General features: G+C 46.9%; 1 protein-coding gene across 1 annotated transcript in view; it reads right to left on the reverse strand.

The window, feature by feature from the left end:
- Window positions 1-3,141: 3,141 nt before the first annotated feature.
- The window catches only part of LOC134434320 (serine/threonine-protein phosphatase 6 regulatory ankyrin repeat subunit C), a 47,243-nt gene continuing 35,537 nt past the window's right edge, over window positions 3,142-14,847 (reverse strand). The window contains exons 22-29 of the mRNA XM_063182996.1: window positions 14,229-14,316; window positions 12,705-12,788; window positions 10,885-11,030; window positions 8,553-8,635; window positions 7,573-7,655; window positions 6,986-7,077; window positions 4,413-4,565; window positions 3,142-4,301 (exon numbers count right to left, since the gene is read on the reverse strand). Of these exons, the coding sequence (XP_063039066.1) occupies window positions 4,204-4,301; window positions 4,413-4,565; window positions 6,986-7,077; window positions 7,573-7,655; window positions 8,553-8,635; window positions 10,885-11,030; window positions 12,705-12,788; window positions 14,229-14,316 (827 nt within the window). The 3' untranslated portion in view covers window positions 3,142-4,203. The remainder of the gene's footprint in view (window positions 4,302-4,412; window positions 4,566-6,985; window positions 7,078-7,572; window positions 7,656-8,552; window positions 8,636-10,884; window positions 11,031-12,704; window positions 12,789-14,228; window positions 14,317-14,847) is intronic.

Below are 14,847 nucleotides of genomic sequence, written 5' to 3' on the forward strand. Positions count from 1 at the left end.
CTTTTTTTTCATCTTTCTCTCTCAAATTCCAACTGAAAAAATAAAGCCAAAGACACTCTCACCTCCCTCTTGCTGCTCTCTGTCCCGTGGGATGCTAAAGGGAAATTCAGACTCATTTTTCATTTTTTCAACAAAAGTGCTTATTATTACTCGAAGCAAGTGCTTTGGACCAAAGGGTGGGAGAGAAACTTCCTTTTTTTTTTTTTTTTTTTTTTGGGTTTTTTAATGTTATTTTTTCAGGAAAAGGAATCTGAGCATTCCAAACCAATAAATGGGATGAAAGCGAAATAAATTTCGTTGACTTTGGCATAAAAGGGATGGAAAAATTTGGGATTTTGAAAGGGGAAAGGGCAGCGGAAGTTTCCCTCCATCCCTTTATTTTTTTTTTTTTGTATTTTTTTTTTTTTAATCTTTTTTAAACAAGCACCAAGGGGGGGGAAAAACCATCACCAAAAAAAAAAAATTAATTAATAATAATAAAAAAAAAAATCATCCAATCTCGTTTAGCAAAATAAATGCAATTAATCAATTAATTAATTCTTACCAAACACTTTGATTATTACTTAAATTGTCAAGCTGTGCTGTCGACAAGAATGATACAGAATTAAAGGAGAACAAGACAGGGACACCCCCCAAAGAAAAAAAAGGCCACAAAATTCAAAATTTCCCCCCTTTTTTCCCACCCCTTCCCCCTCTGGATGCACTGCTGGAACCTCCTTTCCCTTCATTATTAGAATTATTAATTAATAATAATAATAATTATTATTATTATTAATTTTAAGATTATTTTAATTTTTATTTTTCTTTTCAAGGGGTGGGGAAGCCCTTTTTGGAGGTGGCTTTGATTGTCTCTGAGCAGAGGTGACACTTTGGGGACAAGGCCAGCAGGGAGCAAAAAATAAACCCCAAAAAAATCAAATTATTACCTCAAAAAGAATGGCAAAAATGAGAAAAGCAGAATTTTCCATGGGCTGGTAAAAAAGGGGAGGGTGAAAAATCCTCTCATTGCCATGGGGACACCAAAGGAGGGCAGGGGTGGAAATGGGAAAATTCCCAGCCTGGAAATGTGGGAATTTGACAAAAAAACCTAAAAATCACCCAAAAATCCTCAAAAATTTCACAAAAAAAATCCCAAAAAGTCCTCAAAAAAATCCTCCAAAAATTCCCCAAAAATTAAAAAAAAAAAATCCTCCAAAAATTCCCAAAAAATCCTCAAAAAACTCCTCCAAAAATCCTCAAAAAATCCTCCAAAAAATCAAAAAAATCATCAAAAAATTCCCCCAAAAAATCCAAAAAAATCCTCCAAAAATCCTCCAAAAAATCCCCAAAAATCTCTCAAAAAATCTCTCAAAAATAAAAAAAAAAAAAAAATCCAGCAAAAAATCCCCAAAAAATCCCTCAAAAATTCCCCAAAAATCCCCAAATCCAGGGAGGTTTCAGGGATTTGGGAGAGGGGAATTGAGGGAATTTTTGCAGGAACATGTAAATATTTCTCTCTGGTTTTGGGATAATAATTTAATTTTTTTCCCCACTTTTTCTCTGTAGAATATTGAAAATGATCTTGGCCAAAAAAAAATGGGAAAAGAGGTTAAAAAAAAAAAAAAAAAAAAAAAGTAAAATAAAATAAAAACAAAAATAAAAATATAAAATAAAAAAATATATATAAAAAAAAGGGAACAGTGCTAGGGGATCCCCCCCAAACCTTCATCTCCAAAAAGGAAATAAAAAGCAAAAAAAACCTGAATTTTGGTACAGAAATTCCCTTTTCTATGGGGCGAGGAGCTTGGAAATTCCCAAAATTCCCAAAATTTCTGGAATTTTGCTGCTCCTTCCTTGGCATCCCCTCTTTGGCTTCAACAGATTCCTGGCAAGGAGGGAAAAAAATCATTTTTTGATGTTGTTGCTGTAATTCAGAAGGGAAAAATAACAAAAAAAAACCCCAAAGTGCAAAATTCTCAAATGCTTCCAACCTGCAGCATAACCAGGATTTGCAAAAAAATGAAAATTCAAATAAAAAATGAAAAATAAAAAAACCCAAAAAACAAAGATCCCGCTCACATCCACAAAATCTGCCAAAAAAAACCCCCCAAAAATTAAAATAAATTGTGAAAAAGGACTGGCAAGTGCATTTGTTTCTTTAGGAAAGGTGAAAATGTTGAATTTGAAATTTTTTAAATGGTTTTTGTTGTTTTTTTTTTAAAGGTAAATGCTTGTTTTTCTAGAAATAATTCTTTTTTTTTTTTAACTGAGCAACCAACACGGAGGTGGTCACATAAATCAAAAGGGGAAAAAAAAATGATTTTTTAAGAGGTGAGAAATTGGTAAAAAGAGGGGAAAAACACCCCAAAAAAAATCCCAAAAAAATGAAAAATCAACAGAATCCCTAAAGTGCCTGGTGTGGGGAGGAGGCTCCAGTGGGGCACCCATTGGATTTTCCCTAAAATTCCCTAAAATTCCCTAAAATTCCCTCAAATTCAGCAGATTTGGGGCTTTTCAAGTGTTATTTTTTGGGGTTTGAGGCGAGGAGAGGGGAGATTTTCCCACCCTGGCTGGACAGAAATCCCCAAAATCTCCCAAAAATTCCCCAAATTTCTGGCCAAGAGTTCGGGGTCGTTGTGGTCACAGGGTGTGGAAATTCCTGGAGGAAATGAAATGAAAATGAAAATTTGTTCCATTGGGAAGGGAAGAAAAATTTGGGAAGGGAAGAAAAAAAATTTGGGAAGGGAAGGAAAGGGAAAGATCAGGAATGAAACGTTGGGAAGGAAACAAAAATATTTGGGGATGAAACAAAAAAAATTTGGGAAGGAAATGTTGGGAATGGAACAAAAAATATTGGGAAGGAAACAAAAATATTGGGATTTCAACAAATTTAATTTAATTAATTAAACAAATTTTAATTCCTGGGAATGAAACACCAGGAATGAAAGGTTGATAATGAAACAAAAATTTTGGGAAGGAAATGTTGGGAATAAAACCAAAATATTGGGAAGGAAACACCAGGAATGAAACATTGGGAATGAAAGAAAATGTTGGGAGTGAAACAAAAATGTTGGGAAGGAAATGTTGGGAATGAAACAAAAATTAAAGGGAATTAAACAGTAACACAGGGAATGAAACAAAAATGTTGGGAGTGAAACAAAAACCCTGGGAAGGAAACAAAACCATTGGGATGGAAACAAAAACCACCAGGAATGAAACAAAGATGCCAGGAGGGAAACAAAAACCTGGGAGGAAATGGCTGCCACCAACCCTGAGGGGAAAAATTCAACAGAAGCTGACTTGTGCCAGCCTAAGTCCTGCCCTTTTCATGCCAGGGGTGTGCCAGGCCAAATCCTGCCAGCCCAAATCCTGCCAGCCCAAATCCTGCCCAAATCCTGCCCTTTCCATGCCAGGAATGTGCCAGCCCAAATCCTGCCCTTCAATCTCCAGGCTAAGAGAGGGCTGGGAGGGCACAGGGGATGTGCCAGGCCAAATCCTGCCAGCCTAAATCTTGCCAGCCAGGGAGGGTTGAGAACGTGCCAGGAACGTGCCAGCCCAAATCCTGCCTGCCCAAATCCTGCCCTTTCCACCCCATGAATGTGCCAGCCCAAATCCTGTTCCTTCCACCACCTCCTGCCAGCCAGGGAAGGCTGGAAGGGCACCAGAGATGTGCCAGCCCAAATCCTGCCACTCCAAATCCTGCCTTGTCCACCTCCTGCCAGCCAGGAAAGGTTGGGAGGGCACCAGGAATGTGCCAGCCCAAATCCTGCTCTTCCACCCCAGGCATGTGCCAGCCTAAACACTGCCAGACAGGAAAGGTTGGGAGGGTACCAGCAATGTGCCAGCCCAAATCTTGCCCCTTCCATGCCAGGGAGGTTTGGGAGGGTACCAGGAACGTGCCAGCCCAAATCCTGCCCTTTCCACCTCCTGCCATCCAGGCTGGGCACAGGGAATGGGACTGGGGATGTGCCAGCCCAAACCCTGCCCTTTCCACCTCCTGCCATCCAGGCTGGGCACAGGGATCGAGACTGGCACCGCTGTGACCCCACTGGAACCACACAAACCCCGAACTCTCGGCCTCACCCTCACCCCCACCCACCCCACGCTGGGCCCGCCCGGTCTTGTTCTCCTTTAAAGTGCCCTATATTTATAGAATTTCTAAATAAATAGAATAAAGATATCGGGTCACCCGTGGTCGGGGGAGGAGGGAGGAGGAGGAGGAGGTCACTCCGAGTAGCAGCCGTCCAGGCCGATGGCGCTGTGGCGTTCCTTGGAGTAAGGGCAGGAGGAGCCGTTCGGGAGGGCCCCGCACGCCGGCACCGGCACCGGGAGGGCCCCGCGGGCCGGCACCGGGAGGGCCCCGCACGCCGGTACCGGGAGGGCCCCGCACGCCGGCACCGGCACCGGGAGGGCCCCGCAGGCCGCCGCCGCCGCCGCCTTGGCCGCGATGCCGCAGTTCGTGAGGAGGCTGAGGCTGAAGGAGCCGAGCGCGTCCTTGGGCGGGAAAGGCTTCATGGTGGAGAGGATCAGTGCCAGGCAGTCGGCAACGTCCTTGTTGGGGGCGCACGCCAGGGCTGGGGTGTGACCTGAGGGACACACGGAGGTGTGAGGGGTAAGCAGGGTGTGGGGTGAGGTGTGGGGTGTGAGGGGTTGTGGGGCTGTGGGGTCACAGGATGAGGTGTGGGGTTCTGGGGTGTGACCTGAGGGAACCAGGCAGCCATGAGGGGTGTGAGGGTGTGGGATGGGGTGTGGGACTCTGAGGGTGTGGGGTTGTGGGGCTGTGGGGTCACAGGATTAAGTTTCGGGGTTCTGGGGTGTGACCTGAGGGACACAGGCAGACATGAGGGGTGAGCGGTGAGGAGGATGAGTGAGCCGTGAGGGGTGAGCGGTGTGAGGGTGAGGTGTGGGGTTCTGGGGATGTGGGGTCATGGAATGGGGTGTAGGATTGGGGGATTGTGGGGGTTGTGGGGTTCTGAAAGGTTTCATGGTGGAGAGGATCAGTGCCAGGCAGTCGGCAACGTCCTTGTTGGGGGCGCACGCCAGGGCTGGGTGTGACCTGAGGGAACCAGGCAGCCATGAGGGGTGTGAGGGTGTGGGATTCTGAGGGTGTGGGGTTGTGGGGCTATGGGGTCACAGGATGAGGTGTGGGGTTCTGGGGTGTGACTTGAGGGAACCAGGCAGCCATGAGGGGTGTGAGGGTGTGGGATGGGGTGTGGGACTCTGAGGGTGTGGGGTTGTGGGGCTGTGGGGTCACAGGATTAAGTTTCGGGGTTCTGGGGTGTGACCTGAGGGACACAGGCAGACATGAGGGTGTGAGCGGTGAGGAGGATGAGTGAGCCGTGAGGGGTGAGCGGTGTGAGGGTGAGGTGTGGGGTTCTGGGGATGTGGGGTCATGGAATGGGGTGTAGGATTGGGGGATTGTGGGGGTTGTGGGTTTCTGAAAGGTTTCATGGTGGAGAGGATCAGTGCCAGGCAGTCGGCAACGTCCTTGTTGGGGGCGCACGCCAGGGCTGGGTGTGACCTGAGGGAACCAGGCAGCCATGAGGGGTGTGAGGGTGTGGGATTCTGAGGGTGTGGGGTTGTGGGGCTATGGGGTCACAGGATAAGGTGTGGGGTTCTGGGGTGTGATCTGAGGGACACAGGCAGCCATGAGGGGTGTGAGGGTGTGGGATTCTGAGGGTGTGGGGTTGTGGGGCTATGGGGTCACAGGATAAGGTGTGGGGTTCTGGGGTGTGACCTGAGGGAACCAGGCAGCCATGAGGGGTGTGAGGGTGTGGGATGGGGTGTGGGATTCTGAGGGTGTGGGGTTGTGGGGCTATGGGGTCACAGGATAAGGTGTGGGGTTCTGGGGTGTGACTTGAGGGAACCAGGCAGCCATGAGGGGTGTGAGGGTGTGGGATGGGGTGTGGGACTCTGAGGGTGTGGGGTTGTGGGGCTGTGGGGTCACAGGATTAAGTTTCGGGGTTCTGGGGTGTGACCTGAGGGACACAGGCAGCCATGAGGGGTGAGCGGTGAGGAAGATGAGTGAGCCGTGAGGGGTGAGCGGTGTGAGGGTGAGGTGTGGGGTTCTGGGGATGTGGGGTCATGGGATGGGGTGTAGGATTGGGGGATTGTGGGGGTTGTGGGGTTCTGAAAGGTTTCATGGTGGAGAGGATCAGTGCCAGGCAGTCGGCAACGTCCTTGTTGGGGGCGCACGCCAGGGCTGGGTGTGACCTGAGGGAACCAGGCAGCCATGAGGGGTGTGAGGGTGTGGGATTCTGAGGGTGTGGGGTTGTGGGGCTATGGGGTCACAGGATAAGGTGTGGGGTTCTGGGGTGTGACTTGAGGGAACCAGGCAGCCATGAGGGGTGTGAGGGTGTGGGATGGGGTGTGGGACTCTGAGGGTGTGGGGTTGTGGGGCTGTGGGGTCACAGGATTAAGTTTTGGGGTTCTGGGGTGTGACCTGAGGGACACAGGCAGCCATGAGGGGTGAGCGGTGAGGAGGATGAGTGAGCCGTGAGGGGTGAGCGGTGTGAGGGTGAGGTGTGGGGTTCTGGGGATGTGGGGTCATGGGATGGGGTGTAGCATTGGGGGATTGTGGGGGTATAGAATTGGGGGGTTGTGGGGTGTGGGGTTCTGAAAGGTTTCATGGTGGAGAGGATCAGTGCCAGGCAGTCGGCAACGTCCTTGTTGGGGGCGCACGCCAGGGCTGGGTGTGACCTGAGGCGGAACCAGGGAGCTGTGAGGGGTGAGCGGTGTGAGGGATGAGGGGTGTGAGGGTGTGGGGTTTGGGATTGTGGGGTTCTGGGGAATGGGGTGTGGGGTTCTGAGGGTGTGGGGCTGTGGGGTCACAGGATGAGGCGTGGGGTTCTGGGGTGTGGGATGGGGTGAGGGAGGATGTTCTGGGGGGGCTGTGGCTGAGCACTCCCCGGGCTCTGGGCGCTCCCCAGGGCGGCTACAGCCCCACAGGAGCCCTGGGGCACACACACTCACACTCACACACTCATACTCACACACTCACCCTCACCTTCTTCATCCACAGCCAGCACGGTGGCCCCGCGGCTGAGCAGGGCCTGCACCACCGAGGCCAGGCCGTTCCGCGCCGCGATGTGCAGCGGCCTAGGGAGGGGGAAAATATCATTACAGCCCCTAAATCCCACCCTAAAATCCACCTTAAAATCCACCCTAAATCCCACCCCAAAATCCTACCCTGAAATCCCACCCCAAAACTTCACCACAAAACTCTACCACAAAATCCTGCCCCAAAACTCCACAGAACACCCCGTGCCAAAATTTTTGAGTGGTTTCAAGGGTGGGCTTGTGGCTTGCCTGTTCACACTTCCCAGTGTTCCCCCATTCCCACATTCCCAGTTCCCCCATTCCCATTTCCTCCCATTCCCCATTTTCCCCCCCATTCCCAGTTCCCCCATTCCCATTTCCTCCCATTCCCCATTTTCCCCCCCATTCCCAGTTTCCCTCATTCCCATTTTCTCCCCCATTCCCCATTTTCCCCCCCATTCCCAGCTCCTCCATTCCCAGTTCCCCCCATTTTCCCCCTCATTCCCAGTCCCCCCAGTTTGCCCAGTTTGCCCAGTTTCCCAGCTGTGCACTCACATCTGCAGAGCACTGTTACTTGCATTGATAAGGCCAAGGTCTTGGGTTTCCCCCAGGATCAACAAGGCACACTTTTCATGGCCCTGGGGACACACGGGGACATTCAGGGCAGGAGAACCATCCCCTGAACTGTCCTGCTCCCCCAGGTCACCCTGGCACCTGCTGGCCCTCCTTGGTGTGGACAGAGTGACCACAAGGCTCTGGGTGCCACCACGGCTTGGACAAAGTGACCACAAGCCTATGGTTGCCATCATGGGTTGGGAGTGACCACCATGCCTTGGACAAAGTGACCATCATGGGTTGGACAAAGTGACCACCGTGGGCTGGACAAGGTGACCACAAGGCTCTGGTTGCCACCATGGAATGGACAAAGTGACCACCATGGGTTGGGCAAAGTGACCACCATGGCTTGGGAGTGACCACCATGGGTCAGACAAAGTGACCACCATGGCTCTGGTTGCCACCATGAACTGGACAAAGTGACCACCATGGAGTGGACAAATTGACCACAAGGCTCTGGTTTCCACCATAGCTTGGACAAAGTGACCACCATGGAACGGACAGAGTGACCACAAGGCTCTGGTTACCACCATGGAACGGACAGAGTGACCACAAGCCTCTGGTTGCCACCATGGCTTGGACAAAGTGACCACCACAGGCTGGACAAAGTGACCATCATGGGTTGGGAGTGACCACCATGGGATGGACAAGGTGACCACCATGGGTTGGGAGTGACCACCATGGGATGGACAAGCTGACCACAAGCCTTTGGTTGCCACCGTGGCTTGGGAGTGACCACCATGGGTTGGACAAAGTGACCACAAGGCTCTGGTTTCCATCATGGAATGGACAAAGTGACCACAAGCCTTTGGTTGCCACCATGGCTTGGACCAAGTGACCACCAGGCTCTGGGTGCCACCACGGCCCAGGAGGACAGCCAGGTGCCCCAGAGGTGCCACCATGCCAGCCCCATGTCCCACCTTGCTGCAGGCCAGGTGAAGAGCTGTGTTCTTGTTGACATCCAGCACAGTAATATTTGCTTTTGCTTGGAACAGCAGGAACTCTGCAAGGAGGAGGAGGAGGAGGAGGAGAAGAACTGGTGAGGAAGAGGCAAAAAATGTCCCCAGGGCCTGCCAGGAGAGGGGACAGCTCTGGGAGGAGCAGCATCCTGATGTCTCAGGTTTTTATATCTATTTTTATATTTTATATATTTATTTTTCAGATTTTGTGCTGCTTTAGGCTGTGGTTGTGAGATTCATGGTGTGGTGACTCAGGTTTTTATAGATATATATTTTATATATTATACATATATTATATATTTTATATCTATTATATATTTTACATATTTTATATATTTATTTTTCAGATTTTGTGCTGCTTTAGGCTGTGGTTGTGAGATTCACGGTGTGGTGACTCAGGTTTTCATAGATATATATTTTATATATTATACATATATTCTATATTTTATATATATTATATATATTATATACTTTATATATAATATATATTATATATATTATATATTTTGTACAAAAATATATATTATATATTTTACATGTTTTATATATATATTTTCAGATTTTGTGCTGCTTTAGGCTGGGGTTGTGAGATTCATGGTGTGGTGACTCAGGTTTTTATAGATATATATTTTATATATTATACATATATTATATATTTTATATATATATTATATACTTTATATATCATATATATTATATATATTATATATTTTATATATTTTATATTCTCCAATTATGCCACCCTTGGTACCCACCCAGTGCCACCCTTGGTACCCACCCAGTGCCACCGTGTGCCCGTTCTGTACCCACCCAGTGCCGCCGTGTGCCCGTGCTCCGATGCCACCCTCTGTACCCACCCAGTGCCACCCTTGGTACCCACCCAGTGCCACCCTCGGTACCCACCCAGTGCCGCCGTGTGCCCGTTTTGTGATACCACCCTTGGTACCCACCCAGTGTCGCTCTCAGTACCCACCCAGTGCCACCGTGTGCCCGTTCTGTACCCACCCAGTGCCGCCGTGTGCCCGTGCTCCGATGCCACCCTCGGTACCCACCCAGTGCCGCCGTGTGCCCGCTCTGTACCCACCCAGTGCCGCCGTGTGCCCTTTCTGTGATGCCACCCTCAGTACCCACCCAGTGCTGCCCTCAGTACCCACCCAGTGCCGCCATGTACCCGTGCTCCGATGCCACCCTCGGTACCCACCCAGTGCCGCCCTCAGTACCCACCCAGTGCCGCCATGTACCCGTGCTCCGATGCCACCCTCGGTACCCACCCAGTGCCGCCGTGTGCCCGCTCTGTACCCACCCAGTGCCGCCGTGTGCCCTGTGATGCCACCCTCAGTACCCACCCAGTGCCGCCCTCAGTACCCACCCAGTGCCGCCATGTGCCCGTGCTCCGATGCCACCCTCGGTACCCACCCAGTGCCGCCGTGTGCCCGCTCTGTACCCACCCAGTGCCGCCGTGTGCCCTTTCTGTGATGCCACCCTCAGTACCCACCCAGTGCCGCCCTCAGTACCCACCCAGTGCCGCCATGTGCCCGTGCTCCGATGCCACCCTCGGTACCCACCCAGTGCCGCCCTCAGTACCCATCCAGTGCCGCCGTGTGCCCGTGCTCTGATGCCACCCTCGGTACCCACCCAGTGCCGCCCTCTGTACCCACCCAGTGCCGCCGTGTGCCCTTTCTGTGATACCACCCTCGGTACCCACCCAGTGCCGCCGTGTGCCCGTTCTGTGATACCACCCTCTGTACCCACCCAGCGCCGCCGTGTGCCCGTGCTCTGATGCCACCCTCGGTACCCACCCAGTGCCGCCCTCAGTACCCATCCAGTGCCGCCGTGTGCCCGTGCTCCGATGCCACCCTCTGTACCCACCCAGTGCCGCCGTGTGCCCGCTCTGTACCCACCCAGTGCCGCCGTGTGCCCGTGCTCTGATGCCACCCTCTGTACCCACCCAGTGCCGCCGTGTGCCCGCTCTGTACCCACCCAGTGCCGCCGTGTGCCCGTGCTCCGATGCCACCCTTGGTACCCACCCAGTGCCGCCGTGTGCCCTTTCTGTGATGCCACCCTCAGTACCCACCCAGTGCCGCCCTCAGTACCCACCCAGTGCCGCCATGTGCCCGTGCTCCGATGCCACCCTCGGTACCCACCCAGTGCCGCCGTGTGCGCGCTCTGTACCCACCCAGTGCCGCCGTGTGCCCTTTCTGTGATGCCACCCTCAGTACCCACCCAGTGCCGCCCTCAGTACCCACCCAGTGCCGCCATGTGCCCGTGCTCCGATGCCACCCTTGGTACCCACCCAGTGCCGCCGTGTGCCCGTGCTCCGATGCCACCATCAGGGGGGTCCTGCCCATCTTGTCGGCCGGGTCCACGAGCGCCTGGTGGCGCAGCAGCAGCCGCAGCCCCCGGACGTTGTCGGCGAAGGCAGCGGCGTGAAGGGGGGTCCTGGGGACAGGGACAGGGCAGGACAGGGGGGGATGCTCAAAGATTTCCATTTCATTTTTTCATAATATTAATTTCAGTTCATATTTTCATAATATTAATATTTTTCATTTGTGTTTTCATAATATTAATATTTTAATAATATTCGTATTTTTGAGTTTGTATTTTCAGAATATTCATATTTTTCATTTGGATTTTTCATAATATTCATATTTTTATTTACTACTTTAAATACTCCTTTTTATTTAATATTTTTAATTTTAAAAATTATACTATTTATAAAAAAATTTATTTCATAAATTTCACACTTTCTCATTATTAATGATTAAGATTAATGAAGTGAATGGGGGTCCTGGGGGAGTCAAACTCCATCAGGGACAGGGCAGGACAGGGGGAAGATGCTCAAAGATTTCCATTTTATTTTTTCAAAATATTAATTTCAGTTCATATTTTCATAATATTAATATTTTTCATTTGTGTTTTCATAGTATTAATATTTTAATAATATTCGTATTTTTGAGTTTGTATTTTCGGAATATTCATATTTTTCCTTTGGATTTTCATAACATTCACATTTTATTTGCTACTTTAAATACTCATTTTTATTTAATATTTTTAATTTTAAAAATTATACTATTAATAAAAAATTTGTTTCATAAATTTCATACTTTCTCATTATTAATGATTAATATTAATGAAGTGAAGGGGGGTCCTGGGGAGCCAGACTCCATCAGGGACAGGGCAGGACAAGGGGGGGATGCTCAAAGATTTCCATTTTATTCTTTCATAATATTAATTTGTTTTAGTTCATATTTTCATAATATTAATATTTTTCATTTGTGTTTTCATAATATTAATATTTTCAGTTAATATTTTAATAATGTTCGTATTTTTTGTATTTTCAGAATATTCATATTTTTCATTTGGATTTTTCATAATATTCATATTTTTATTTACTACTTTAAATACTCATTTTTATTTAATATTTTTAATTTTAAAAATTATGCCACTTTTAAAAAAAATTATTTCATAAATTTCACACTTTCTCATTATTAATGATTAATATTAATGAAGTGAAGGGGGGTCCTGGGGGAGCCAAACCCGTCAGAGACAGGGCAGGACAAGGGGGGGATGCTCAAAGATTTCCATTTTATTTTTTCATAATATTAATTTGTTTTAGTTCATATTTTCATAATATTAATTTGTTTTTCATTTGTGTTTTCATAATATTAATATTTTCAGTTAATATTTTAATAATGTTCGTATTTTTTGTATTTTCAGAATATTCATATTTTTCATTTGGATTTTCATAATATTCATATTTTTATTTAACAGTTTAAATACTCATTTTTATTCAATATTTTTAATTTTAAAAATTATACTACTTTTAAAAAAATTGATTTCATAAATTTCATACTTTCTCATTATTAACGATTAATATTAATGCAGCAAATTTGACAAATTAAAAATATCAGCAAATTAATATTGATAAAGTAAATGTAATATAGATAAATAATAACCAGCTGAGCGTGAATGTGAAATATTGTAATACATATACAATAACCAGCTGAGTGTGAATGGGAAATATTGCAATTAATTATTAATTATTAACATGGTAATTAATGATTAATTAATAAATTAATTAATTACTAATTAAAACACTTAATTAATGCTCACCTTCCTTTGGCATCTCTGCTATTAACAATCTTGGCACCCAATGCTTCCAGCAGCATCTCAGCAGCGCCGTCCTGGTTGTTAATTCTGAGAGGGAAAAGGGAGCTCAGAAATGACCCAGAACTGCAGAGATTTGGGGTAAAATTCCCTTTTTAGGGGCTCCCCAGCCTGGAATTATTGAAATTATTTTTAGGTAAAATTCCCTTTTCACCCCAACCCAGGGACTCCAAGGCCTGGAATAATTTGAATTATTTTTAGGTAAAATTCCCCTTTCAGCCCATCCCAGGGGCTCCAAAACCCAGAATTATTTTGGGATAAAATTCCCTTTCTGGGAGCTCCACAGCCTGGAATTATTGAAATTATTTTTAGGTAAAATTCCCCTTTCAGCCCATCCCAGGCCTGGAATTGTTTTGGGGTAAAATTCCCTTTTCAGGCTCCAAACCCCAGAATTATTTTGGGGTAGAATTCCCTTTTCAGGCTCCAAATCCCAGAATTATTTTGGGGTAAAATTCCCTTTTCACCCCAACCCAGGGGCTCCAAGGCCTGGAATAATTTGAATTATTTTTAGGTAAAATTCCCTTTTCAGCCCATCCCAGGGGCTCCAAACCCCAGAATTATTTTGGGGTAAAATTCCTTTTTCAGGCTCCAAACCCCAGAATTACTTTTAGGTAAAATTCCCCTTTCAGCCCATCCCAGGGGTTCCAAACCCCAGAATTATCTTTGGTCTAAAATTCCCTTTTCACCCCAACCCAGGGACTCCAAGGCCTGGAATAATTTGAATTATTTTTAGGTAAAATTCCCTTTTCCGCCCATCCCAGGGGCTCCAAACCCCAGAATATTTTTGGGGTAAAATTCCCTTTTCAGGCTCCAAACCCCAGAATTATTTTTGGTCTAAAATTCCCTTTTCAGGCTCCAAATCCCAGAATTATTTTTGGTCTAAAATTCCCTTTTCAGCCCATCCCAGGGGCTCCAAACCCCATATTTATTTTTACCTAAAATTCCCCTTTCAGCTCATCCCAGGGGTTCCAAAACCCAGAATTATTTTGGGGTAAAATTCCCCTTTCAGCCCATCCCAGGGGCTTCAAACCCCAGAATTATTTTTGGTCTAAAATTCCCTTTTCAGGCTCCAAACCCCAGAATTATTTTGGGGTAAAATTCCCCTTTCAGCCCATCCCAGGGGCTTCAAACCCCAGAATTATTTTTGGTCTAAAATTCCCTTTTCAGGCTCCAAAACCCCAGAATTATTTTGGGGTAAAATTCCCCTTTCAGCCCATCCCAGGGGCTTCAAACCCCAGAATTATTTTTGGTCTAAAATTCCCTTTTCAGGCTCCAAACCCCAGAATTATTTTGGGGTAAAATTCCCTTTTCAGCCCATCCTAGGGGCTCCAAACCCCAGAATTATTTTGGGGTAAAATTCCCTTTTCAGGCTCCAAAACCCCAGAATTATTTTGGGGTAAAATTCCCTTTCCAAATTCCTTTGCAATAATTTTTTGCAATAATCCAGAATTATTCTGGGGTGTTGCTTACACTGCACAGTGCAATGGAGTGAAGGGGTTTCCTTCCAGGTATGCAAACGGGTTGTGTTCAAGTAACAATTCCAGACAATCTTCGTGCCCTGGGGAGACAAAACAGCAAAAATCCCAAAAATCCCCAAAATCCCAAAATCCTGGAAAATCCCCCCCACATCATCCAATCCAAGCTGAGAGTGACCCCAAGAGCCAAAAACCCCAAAAAAAGCGCCCCAAAACCCTTCCCAGAGGATCCATGTTCTGCTGGCAGCACCTTGAGGAGATTTTAATTCCATATTTTTAATTCCATATTTTTAATTCCATATTTTTAATTCCATAGGAATTTAGGGTTTAATTTCCTGAAGGAATTTAGGGTTTTAATTCCATAGGAATTTAGGGTTTAATTCCTTGAAGGAATTTAGGGTTTTAATTCCCTGAAGGAATTTAGGGTTTTAATTCCATAGGAATTTAGGGTTTAATTCCCTGAAGGAATTTAGGGTTTAATTCCCTGAAGGAATTTAGGGTTTTAATTCCCTGAAGGAATTTAGGGTTTCAATTCCATAGGAATTTAGGGTTTAATTCCCTGAAGGAATTTAGGGTTTAATTCCCTGAAGGAATTTAGGGTTTTAATTCCCTGA

This window comes from Melospiza melodia, unplaced genomic scaffold, assembly GCF_035770615.1.
Source record: "Melospiza melodia melodia isolate bMelMel2 unplaced genomic scaffold, bMelMel2.pri scaffold_343, whole genome shotgun sequence".
Lineage (NCBI taxonomy): Eukaryota > Metazoa > Chordata > Aves > Passeriformes > Passerellidae > Melospiza > Melospiza melodia.